Source organism: Centroberyx affinis, unplaced genomic scaffold (assembly GCF_046629955.1).
Source record: "Centroberyx affinis isolate AG114_WGS23_722 - 3 ecotype Tasmania unplaced genomic scaffold, CSIRO-AGI_Caff_v1 ptg001860l_1, whole genome shotgun sequence".
Taxonomy (NCBI): Eukaryota; Metazoa; Chordata; class Actinopteri; order Beryciformes; family Berycidae; genus Centroberyx; species Centroberyx affinis.
The window spans coordinates 212502-224268 of NW_027280238.1; the positions used below are offsets into that span (position 1 = coordinate 212502).

An 11767-nucleotide genomic window follows, 5' to 3' on the forward strand; every position below is an offset into this window, starting at 1 on the left:
ATTTCAAATTGTCCCTACTTGCCATGCATGACTTTAACAGCTGTCTCTCTCTCACAAGGCACCAAAACATTATCTTGCTGCTCGAGGCAACAAGCCAGATATGGCTTTGTCCAAAAAACAAAAATGTCATATTAATGGCAAACTGCTGAGTGAGTTTTTGATCTGATGCAAACTGCTTCCTTGGAAAACAGTGAAAGATCACAAAATATTTCTTGTCTGGTAAGAGGTCAGTGTGGGTGTGTGTGTGTGTGTGTGTGTGTGTGTGTGTGTGAGTGTGTGTGTTTGGAGGTACATGAGCCACAAATGTCCCCAGATTTGCATCTAAAAATCTGGTCACCTTATGGTTGCCAGAGACTGCATAGCACATGAAAAGCATCTACAAAGTTGTCTGGCTTGACTTTATCCAGGTGTTTATCTTAATATACCTCATAAGTGATGAGTGAGAGATATAGCCTATTGGTTTTTTTCTCAGCTGCTAGCTGTAAATTTGCCTGTGTTGTGTTTTCTACAAGAAAACAAGTGTGAGGAGACAGCTTGACTAATCTGTCAGGGAGATATGACTTGTTTTTACTTGAGTGCTGCTAACTATATGGTACAGTATTATTTGTATTTCTCTTTTCCAGCACCGGTCTGCTTCACATTCATACAGATCCACACATTTCCACCCATGGGAAGTGCACAGACTTCTCCTGGTGGCCTTGCAGCTCCACTGGAGCAGTCGGGGGTCACATGTCTTATTCAAAGGCACCTTGAAGGTAATTGTGCAGGCAGGGGAGAGCATCATTCACTTTCCTCACCCACACTCTCCATTAACTGTTCACCAGCCTATCGTATAAATAAAGTTTATTATGGAGCGTCCTGGTGGCTCAGTGATTTTGTGACGCACGCCATGTGACCGTGATGTCCTGGGTTCAGGTCCGGCACAGGTTCTTTGTCGCATGTCATCCCCTTCTCTCTCTCTCCCCAATCCTTCCTGTCTGTCTTCACTATAGACTGTTGAATAAAGAATCAGAATCAGAATCAGCTTTATTGGCCAAGTATGTACACATACAAGGAATTTGACTCCAGTTTTTCGTTGCTCTCATTCAATGTACTTATACAGAATAAATATACAGCTAAAAACAAGGACAACAAGATGAAGAGAGGTAAACCTAAACATTTAACTACTATGTTTACCTCTGTTCATCTTGTTGTCCTTGTTTTTAGCTGTATATTTATTGTGTGTTAGTACATTGAGAGCAACGAAAAACCGTCAACTGACAACCGAGTCAAATTCCTGCAGCAAAAAATGCCCCAAAAATATCTTTTAAAAAATAATAAAAATAATTATTATTATTATCAGAGACAGTGAAAGTGAATTTTCAAAATGGAAGGGCATCTAATTTCACAATTAGCTTACAAGTTTTTACAATTAGCCTATCCACCCCGCCTTTTTTTGGGGGGGGGGGGCAAAACGCCACTTCCACTTTGCATTCCAGTCAGACAAAGAACAGAGAGTGATATATGAATTTATTACATTTCACCCCTTTCTGGCTGGTTGGTGCCTTTGTTGGATTAGGCAACCTGCCTGGAATATAAACATGATGTTAGAAGACATTGAAGGCTAGGCTACTAACTATAGGCCTACATTTGCCAGCTAGACAGGAGCTTTCTGCTCACAGCTTTGTTTGGTTACAGCTTGATTAACTTTCACATATGGGTTAGGGGAATTTAGTTTTGCTTGGCTGCTGCCTCTATATTTGTGTTGTAAGAGCTTTGTAAATTTCAGCTGAGTGTTAGCTAAGCACATGCTCATCTTTCCATGCTTCAGGGCGGAGTTAGCACGGCACCGCTCGTCTCTGACAGCGTTGAGGGCTAAAAAGCCTTTGGGCGGTCTTTGCATCCTCTTGTGTGTCTTCGGCGTTGCTAGGACGACCAAGGGGGGCTGACCTCGGCCACGTGACACAGATAGAAGGCTGGTCGCTGAGCCTCCGGGCCGAGCTGCTGCTGTGTGTGTGTGTGGTGTGTGTCTGCCGCCTCTCAGACACAGTTTGGCTGAAAGTAGTCGGCCCGCCAGACAGCAGAGCTGGTCGTCTGGAGAGAGACAGAGAGACAGGTAGTGGGGTATGAAAGATGGAGCTCTCGGCGGTCGGAGATCGCGTTTTCGCCGCGGAAGCCATACTGAAGCGCCGCGTCCGTAAGGTGAGCTGAGCCGCCGTCCCGCGTGTTTTGACTGTGTGCAGATGTTGGCGAGGGTCGGCACGGCACGGCTCCAATGCATAGGCTCGGGGCTCTCTTTTCGCCTATGCAATGCTATGGAGGCCTTGTGGCTGGTGAATGCCTTTACTATCTGGCTAGCAGGGCTAGCTAAAAGCTAACTAACGAGGCTATCAGTCACGGCTCGTATATTGTGGCGCTGGCAGGGCAATAAAAATAGCGACACAAAGAAGGGGCTAGCTTCGAGAGAACAAGACAACTCAGCCGATGGGATGAGAGCAATGGGATGAAATGGAGGGGCCTGATTTGCCTGCCAGCTAATAGCAGCTAAAGCTATACATTTACTGTCTTTCTTTTACAGCCTGTAGAGTAAAGTGTAGGAACCCCGCACATCATAAAGGCTGTTTGACCAAACCATTGCTCTCTTATTGTGAAAGATGTTTCGCAGATAACGTTATTCGTTTCAATTAGGGCAGGAAACTTACTTTCACATCCACCGGCCACTGTGGCTGATGGATTCCAGAAAATATCAGTTTTCACTGTTTTATCAGTTCAATATGGGTTTTGGAATGGAGAAGACCCTGATGGTTGGTCACCTGGACCTTTGGTAAGTGTCTGCTACACACAGTTAACCAGCATGTTTCTGGTGGTAAACCCCCACCAGGCCTCCAGTTGAATTGCTTGCCAGTGGAAAGAACTGAGCCTCAACTTCTTAGTTATCTCCCTCCTTGTGAGATGTAGTCCAACTTGCACAAAGCAGAAATACCATATTAGGCTTTTGGTTGGCTATTCCTGTAGAAATGAACAAACTAATGCCAATCATCCTCAAGCAAGAAGCTTGAAGTTTTTCTTTTAAATATAGTTCAATGCAAGAAAAGACAGTCTTGTTCTACTAGTTAACAAAGCATGCGTTAAAGATGATGAGTGTGTTATTAACACACATTTTGTTGAAAAGTAGCACAATAGTGTGTTGTCCCAAACCACACTCACAGATGCTGTTGAGAATTCAGATATGTATGCAATGTGCTGTTTGCCATGCAATGTAATTTAATGCCATGCAATACAATTCTGTGAAAATGTCTGGACAATATGATACCTAATGTAAAAATGTATGTATTTTAATTTCATATGTAGGGGATTAGAGCTTCGAGAGCCAGGAAAAAAGCAATTCATTGAGAAGCGTGAAGCATCCAAGATCAAATGTGAAGGAAATCCCAACTGTTGCTCTTGCAATAAAGCACCATTTCTTCATTAAGCTTAAATTTGGCTCAAGTAGCACCTTCGCCAGACTAATGCAGGACCTGATATTTGTTGGACTGAACATTAGTTCAATAAATAAATGGTGAATTGCAAGAGCAGCATGCAGGATTTTCTTCAATGTTTTATGTAATGGAGTAAAAAAAAATCAAAAGTACTCTAAAATGTAAATTTGCTCCACTCCAAAAAACATCAAACAGGACATTAGTGCAAATGCACTCAAGATTAAATCAAGTTATTATCCCTGTTTTCATACAGAGCAGCTTTTTTGGTAATCCTGCCCCCATCTGCCTTTTTCTTGCAGGGCAGAATTGAGTACCTGGTAAAATGGAAAGGATGGGCGCTGAAGTAAGTGCCACTCCAAACAGTGACTTGCATGCAAATATTACAACCCACAATGTCTTCAGAGTTAGGCATATTTTTATTTTTATTTTAAAGATCTTTTCATTGTCCTCAGATTAAACTCTAAATTCAGAGAAAATCCAGGTTGGTGTGAGAAATTGGATTTCACTGGTAAGGTGTTTTCTTCTATGTTTTTGTTCAGGCACAGCACCTGGGAGCCAGAGGAGAACATTCTGGATGACAGGCTGATACTGGGCTTCGAGCAGAAGTGAGTATAATCTGTTTTGCACAAGAGTTACTGTAAGTTGCTTGGGATAAAAGCGGTCAACAAATGTCAAAATCATTAGGTCTATTTTGGTAGGCATTTTCAGCTTTTAGTCAATTTTACACGTTTTTATGTGTTTCTCTAAGTGAACTGCCATGGATCTTGCTGTCAGTGCTCCTGCTTGTTTTTTGGCTTTTTAGTTCCTCACTTCTCTCTTCTGTCTTTCCATTCCTCCTGTTCTGTGCCTGATTGTTAAAAAGCCCATCTCTGCTGAAGTCCTTTATGTCTGCTGCCAAGCCACTTGAAAGCCTTGTGCTGCTTACAGAGAGGAGATGTTTACAGGAAACTAAAATGGTCACATCAAGACGGAGTATCTGGCTCTGTTCAGACTCACTGCTTCAAACGCTCTCTGCGTCCGACGGCCTTCTTTCTCACACCCACATCTTTCATCACCGGCTTCTCTCTCGCTTTCTCGCGCTCGCTCACGTTTTCTCATCCACTTCTTCTCAGTTTGTCTTTTGCTTTTGTGACCTGCACTTTCCGTTGACAAACCTTTTAATTATTGTTTCCTTTTTTAGGGAACGTGAAAGGGAAATGCATGGGCCAAAGAAACGGGGACCCAAACCCAAAAACTTTGTCATGAAGGTATGGTTTTTGAAGTTTTGAGCCACTCAGTTTGACATTTTGACAGACATTGGAACAGCGATGAATGAAAAGCCTGTCAAGGCAATTAACATATGTTTTAATTTCCTTCATTGTTTTTCTATGGTGGAATTATGAAGTAATTACTGGCCATACTTTTTTTTTTTATATATAATTTTTTTAGGCATTTTTATGCTTTATTAGATAGAGACAGTGTGAGAGATAGGCAGGAAGGTATGGGAGAGAGAGAGAGAGAGAGAGAGGGGAGGACATGCAGCAAATGACCGCGGGCCGGATTCGAACCCGGGTCGCTGCGGGAAGGACTGAGCCTTACATGGTATGCACTCTACTCGCTCTACCTGGGCTCCCCAAGTAGCCATAATTTATTAATCAATTTAAGATAGCTCTTGTGTCAACTGGGCGCCTCTGTTAAGCTAGCAGTGCTTAACAGATGCATGTGGAAAGCGCTGTTTGTGGTTTCTGCTGTTGCTGTGACAGTAATGTTAACCCCTTGAAGCTGGTTCTCTTGATGAAACTTTAAGTATGTTTTAATTCTAGTGCTTGATGCTCTGAGAGTTCAAAACATGCCAAGCTCTCAGCATTGTTGGAAACACACAATGGTGCGTCTTTTCTTTAGAAAATAACATGAAAAAGAAGTCACAGTGCTATGTCACAGCGCTGTTGTGCTTTTTTCAAACTGTCAGTGCCATTTTTACATGAAAGCCAACAGTGGAAAGTGGCTGTTTAGGAAAGGTGCTGCACCCAGCACTTTTTGGGTACAGTGGAACACTTTCTGAAGTTTAGAAAAGTTAAACTTTTTAAAAGGACACCACATGACATGTACCATTTTTTTTTTGTGAGTCGGCCAGTCACAATGAAGAAGTTTTTTGATGCTGCATAAGCACCTGACAATTTATGACATCACCAACAACCAGAATGAAAAGAGAGAGAGTAGCGATAGAAAAATGGGTAGTAGTTATTCTGATTATAAACAGTCAATATGAAGCTCAACGGCTGTGCTGCTGGGGTTTCTGGTTAAGTGTTTGGACCAAATAATCAGCACAAAATGCAGTTAATGCAGAGCATTTTCTACAAAAAAGCTAAATAGTGAGAGGTTGTCAGTGGACTTGCAGCCTTGGATTAGTAAATTGCCCTCTTAATTCTTTGTCTCCTCCCTCAGGCTCGTGCTCACAAAGGAGAGAGCAGCACCCGAGCCTCAAAACCCCGCCAGAATACACCGCGCTCCTCTTCGGCCACCTCTACCCGAGCAGCCCCTTCTTCCTCTGCCTCTCCCCATCCTTCTGCCTCTTCTTCTTCCTCAACTGTGGCACCCTCTCCTAAACTCAACTCCCTGGCAGCCACCCACAAGCTGAAGAAAGACATTCGCCGTTGCCACCGTATGTCCAGGCGCCCTCTCCCCCGCTCAGACCCCATGGCGCCCCCCTTCTCCAACCCCGGTGGCTTCCCCTCCCGCCCGCACGTCTCCCCCTTCTCCGAGACCGTCCGAATCCTCAACCGCAGGGTCAAACCCCGGGAGGTCAAGAGGGGTCGCATCATCCTCAACCTGAAGGTCATTGACAAGCCAGGTAGGGGCGGCGCAGCGGCGGGCAGCAGGAGTATTCCAGCGGGACGCCAGAGCATCCCATCCCGCAATCGCATCATCGGAAAGAGGCAGGGCGAGGCTCCCTACAGACCGTTCCAGCCCCCTCTGAAGATGCTGGGGTTCCCCATGTACGGGAAGCCGTTTGGGCTGCAGTGCGGAGGTCCTGGGTCTTTTCTCTCCCACCCGGCGACTTGCTCCAGCGCAAGGGGAAGCCGCTCTGCTCCCTCCCAGTACCAGTCGCCTCCCTCCCCCTCCAGCTCCAGCGGCTCTGAGGGCAAATCTCCCTCCGCCGCTCAGAGCCAGTCCGGCCCGGCCGCCCCGCAGTCCTGCCCCAGCACAGGAGCCTCTGCAGTGGGATCGCCTTCCAACGAGGGTCCCCGCCCCAAACCTCAGACAGAGACCCAGAAGAGCCAGAGCACCAAGCCGTCTGCTCCCGCCCCATCCTCTGATGCGAACCCGGCGGCATCAGCGTCCCCCTTCCTCCCCTCCTCCCCCTCTCTGTCCTCCCCCTCCGGTTCTGCCTCTTCTTCCTTGGAGGATGAAGAGGAGGAGGAGGCTGCCGTGGACCGTTTGGAGCCTGCGGAGGGGGGGAGAAAGAATCTCCGCCAACGCCGGCCTAAACGGCAGCCGTCCACCTCCGTTTCCCCTGTTGCCCCGGGCAACCACACCTCTGCCCCCGCTGACCCCCAGAGGGTCCCTGCTGAGGGGGACCCCGACTGGCGCCCTGAAATGGCGCCAAGTTGCCAGGATGTGGTGGTCACCGACGTCACCACCAACCTCGTCACCGTCACCATAAAGGAGTTCCCCTCCCCCTCCTCCTGCCCCGCATCCCCCTCCGCTGCCCCTGAAAACGGCTCCTCCTCCCCCAGCGCCGCCACCGACGACCCCGCCCTGCCCAAGCCATAGGAGATCAGATGTTATGAAGGTGATTGCCATCGATAACACAGAAAATATTTTGCCAGTGTTGCCACTTCAGCCCCCCTCCTCCCTTTTCCTGGAAGATGTGTCCATACTTGTGTGATGATTAATGAAATGTAATGTAACTTAACACCGCCCAGCCATTGAATAGTAATAAGAGCATATTTTTTGAAACAGAAGTGTATAAATTCGAAAAGGGGCAGTTAATATGCCCTTCTTGTCACTTAAATTGCCATATTTTGTCCACTTGCACAGCACTGACTCTTTCGATGCAGACTTGGATTGAAATGGTATTTGTTTTCTTTCAGTTGCCTCAAGCATGCTGAGTCTAGCTTGTTTGGTGTAATAGAATTGTCCGAAAAGTGAACCTCCCACCCATCTGGTGTGTGGGGTGAACTTTTATCAAGCACACTTAGTGTAAATGAAAGAAATGGATACTGTTTTGATACAGGCTCTGCTGCGAAGGCTGGTATCGACTGCCTTCAGGTGTTATGCCAATTTCCTGCCCCCTAATTTCATTGGAAGTCCAGCTTGTTAATGATAAATGAGGTGATGTGTTTTTGCACTTACGCAGTTGGACTCTGATATATTGCATCAATACAGCGAGGTAAATGCAATGCACTTGACTGCATCAAAAAACAACCTATTCTATGTAGTTGACTTTCATGAATTTTTCAAGGCCTTTTTTCCTCTTGCTCTCTTGAACGCACATGCATATACATATGAATAAGTATTTATATGCACGCACAACCTTAAAAGCTGCAAAAGAGTATACAAAAACAACAAAAACAATAGGAGATTTTAAGTTATTGCTGTCCTTGCCGTCTTTCCTTGCCTGCCTTGTTTTTTACAAACCCACCACCATCTGCAACTCTGCAACGTCCGCCAAGACTCTAAACTGGCTTGCTTTTAGTTGTAATAGTGTAATCTCTTACAGGTTTTTTCGTGTGCCAGATTTGCGCCGTATAACTCCAGCCTGTCGGGGTCTAGAAGGCCCATGGACTGATTCTAGTTCAGGCTGAGAAATTAAGTATAGCCACGAGCCAAATGCAGGTAGATATTGTCTGATGGCCGATTAGTTTGTCAAATCCGTGACTGATAGATGCTTTAGAAGTCTATGGAAGGTGTATTGTATCCAGACACCAGTTTTGGCTTGTAAAAATTCAGAGCGACTGGTGAAATTTGTCTTTTCACCTTCCACTGTGCCAGGTAGAGCAAAGATTTAGTTTCACACTTTGCTTTGTTCCTTTGGATGTTGCTGGTCAGTCCTTTAGCTAACAGTGTTTTGTTGGTAAGTTCTCAAGTGCTAGTTTCAATGGAAGTGGTTCATGTAGCATGGCTCAGTCTCCTCCTGCTACACCTAGGGCTAGTGTAACTAAACCAAGCGAAGGCTGTGTCAAGATTGGGGAACAAGTGTGTTATCCTTGCGATCTTTTGTTTGACCTGCCGTCGTTGACTGTCTGATAGGTGAGGTCATGGAAAACAGGTTTCCTACACAGGTCTGGAAAACTGAAAAATAAATTGATAGGTCTTAAAAAGAACTCTTCATTGGACACATTGTAGACCCACTGCCAAATTACAAATTTAGCTTTTTCCTTAAGAATATTCCTCAGCTATAGAGGAATGTTGTGTATTATACAGTCACTGCCCAGCCAATGCATACATCTTAATGAACACATGCCCGTAATTTCCAAATACAGTCAAGAAATCAGTGTCTGGAAAAAGGATAATATGTAGAAATCCTTAGAAAAGCTTCTAAGGAAAGTGAAAGATGACATTTTCTGGACAGTGTGGACACGGCTTCGGCTTTTCTCTGGACCTAACATCACATGTAGTGAAGAATCTCTAATGTTTTTCTATAGCTAGACTTAAGTCCTTTCAGAGACCAAGGTACTCCAGGTTTCAGTATTTCCTCTGGTTTTTATGTAGCGCCGGTGGTTGGTGGTAGTTGTGGTTCCACAGCCGGTTCCCTGGGTTTGGTCCAAGTTGTGGTTCTGGTGCTTGATGCAGTGCTGAAAACGCTCTTTGGATACCTTATAATGGAAACTTTCATTCTGAGCACTGAAACTGCACATAGTGAGCAGGGAGGCCATCCTTCAACCAGAGGACTTGGGTTCAAGCTTGTGTTTTGGCATGCATTCAGCCTGCTGAAGTCTCTCTGAGCAAGGCAGTGAATCCCTACAGGGGCTGATAACGTATCACATGCTGACTAGATGCACCACCTTAGATGTACCACCCTAGGGTCCAAACCACGGGGGTTTGGACCCTAGGGTGCTCTGAAAACCAGGCCCAGACACAAAACATCTCCTGGTGATGCTGGTTCCTCGAGTGGAAAATCAACACCAGCCACCGGCCAAACGATGGTCAAGTTTGTCTACTCTCTCTTGTATACTCTGCCAGCCACTTTGGCAGGTTACCCACCATCAGAGGTTCCACTCTTACTGTGGGGATTTACTAGCCACTGTTTCCAGTGGACCAAGTAGTTAGTTTCCTGCACCCGCTGCTGCTCCTCCTTTTACTGAGACGAAAACCTTCGACTTAGGACCCACTGTCGTCCGACCAGAGGGGAAAGGATGTACGGACAGTTGTTTTCTCCGAGTACTTCACGTGCGCTGTTACGCCTAACTTCCAGTGGCGGCATGTAACGGTCAAAAACGCGCTTTAAAGACCCCATCAAACGGCATCTTTACTTCCGTGATTTGATGGAACGCAGTCAGAGATCATTCAAAAAGTCTAAACCTAAAAGTATCAGTCAGGGAGAGAAGGGGCGGGATTGTTCAAAGATCTGTGATGATTTTATTGGTTGGATTTTTATATTCACGCCCACTGGTGCAGCATGGTGCCACCATGAAAGATGCTCTGTTTTCCAGGGAGTAAAAGCAACGGGAGTTCATGTTAATGTTTTCGGCCATCTGTATGAAGCGCACCTGAAGTACTTGAAAGAAAAGCGGCCCTTTATACCCAGTCTCCAAGCCGTCCTCTGGTTTCTAGACTTTCCCAGACCCGGCCTCTTCGTCTGGTGTACCTGTGTGTTAACGATATTTAAAATCTTCCGCATGTGTTGCCTTATAGCTGCTCTGTTCAACCCCCAGCTGCACTCCAGGCGACGTTTTCCTCATCTTACTCCGCTCTCGTCATCCTGAAAACGCTAAAGAAAAACAACAACAACAACAAAAAAGAAAACACCTTCCTTTAATCTGCCGTGACTTGAAATTTTACAGTGCTAGAAGAAAAAATACATTATCGCAAAACTGTAATACCGTCGGAATAGTCTTCGAATCGCATCTTTCATCGCTTTTTTTTTTTTCTTTAAAAAAAAAAAAAAAAAAAAGTGGTGGCTGCCTCTGAGCGTCGTGTGTGTGCGCAGATAAGGACCGCGTCACGTTCTCCACGTCTTCTTTAGCGCAGACGAGGAAGATGTCGCCTCTTCTCCTGTCATGTACTGGATGGTTTTAGTCGTTGTCAATACTGTTTCAATACTCTCATAGGTTACATATGAAAGGCTTTATTCCAAAATGAGATGTCCACCATTTGTAAATCAAAGAAAACGTTCCCTAGCACAAAATTGAATTGCGGTACTTTTTTTTTTTTTAAAGGGCAGTATAGTTATTAACTCATGTCCTCGTTTTGACAAAATAACAGACTGGATCCTCTATATTTTACAGATACTGAAAGATGTACTTAAGATCCTTTTCTTTTTTTTTCTCCCTCCAAATGGATATATATCGCGTTTTGGAATAGATCTTTTCATCTACTGTATCGTAAATCTTTAAATGGTGGATAGAAGTGACTCTTGCAGTTGGTAGATGTGTAAGGTTATTAGGCTGCTAGGCAATGTTTTCAACAGTTATAGCAATGGAGTTTCTTTTTTCTCTGTCATATGGGGTAGCACAACTCAACTTAGTGGCCTATCTTTCTACCAAATAGGGCTCTTGATTTTTCTTCTTTTTATTATTATTATTATTATTTTTCCCTTTTGAATTGTTTTACACTTATATGTGATGTAATTTTAAGTGCTAGATGTGGCACTAATTGGGGGGTAAAAAAAGGAAGGATCATGTTAAAATGCGTGGTTAAAGATGTTTAATGAATTGAAAATTGTGCTTTTTAAGCGTTTTTTTTTTCCTTTGTACTGTATCTTAATACTTTTTTGAAATATGCATAATAATGTTAATGTGATGCTTTTTATTTGAATGCCATTATTTTGTTTTGTTTTTTTAATAGTCCAATATGGGTTTGATCAGAAGGCAAACTCCGACTGATGAATTTAAATGTGTCAAGACTGCAGTTTTGTCTTGTTTAATGCTAATATGAATTATGTAAATTGTATTGATGGTAATGACGACGAGGTTGATGATGATGATGATGATGACATTGTAATGTATCTGAACTTCTGAAGCATGTTTTGCAAACCCTTATTGTACAGTTTATGTATTCAATGTCATGTTACCTGTTACTGTTGTTGCTTTCTGTGTGTGTTTCTTGTACAAGGCTTTTAATTAAAAGCTCTTTGAAAAGCATTTTGTGTTCTTTGCCTTCATCGA

The 11767-nt window shown here is 44.3% G+C and overlaps 1 protein-coding gene across 3 annotated transcripts; it reads left to right on the plus strand.

The window, feature by feature from the left end:
• Positions 1 to 2044: 2044 nt before the first annotated feature.
• cbx6a (chromobox homolog 6a) lies at positions 2045 to 7225 on the plus strand. Of its 3 annotated transcripts, none has more exons than XM_071530021.1 (5): positions 2045 to 2181; positions 3758 to 3801; positions 3998 to 4063; positions 4639 to 4707; positions 5960 to 7225. In XM_071530021.1, the coding sequence occupies exons 1-5, from the start codon at positions 2113 to 2115 to the stop codon at positions 7209 to 7211; spliced, it is 1500 nt and encodes a 499-aa protein (XP_071386122.1). In that variant the 5' UTR covers positions 2045 to 2112; the 3' UTR covers positions 7212 to 7225. The 3 variants fall into 3 exon arrangements, with proteins under 3 accessions (XP_071386122.1, XP_071386121.1, XP_071386124.1); XM_071530020.1 differs by having other exon boundaries at positions 4639 to 4705; positions 5883 to 7225; XM_071530023.1 differs by having other exon boundaries at positions 4639 to 4705; positions 6000 to 7225.
• The last annotated feature ends 4542 nt before the right edge of the window (positions 7226 to 11767 follow it).

What these genes read in the sequence shown, in the direction of transcription:
- cbx6a (XM_071530020.1), top strand. Translation starts at nt 2,113, where the DNA reads ATGGAGCTCTCGGCGGTCGGAGATCGCGTTTTCGCCGCGGAAGCCATA. An exon ending in TGAAGCGCCGCGTCCGTAAG is followed by an intron (nt 2,182 to 3,757) that starts GTGAGCTGAGCC and finishes TTTTTCTTGCAG; the next exon opens with GGCAGAATTGAGTACCTGGT. An exon ending in TGGAAAGGATGGGCGCTGAA is followed by an intron (nt 3,802 to 3,997) that starts GTAAGTGCCACT and finishes GTTTTTGTTCAG; the next exon opens with GCACAGCACCTGGGAGCCAG.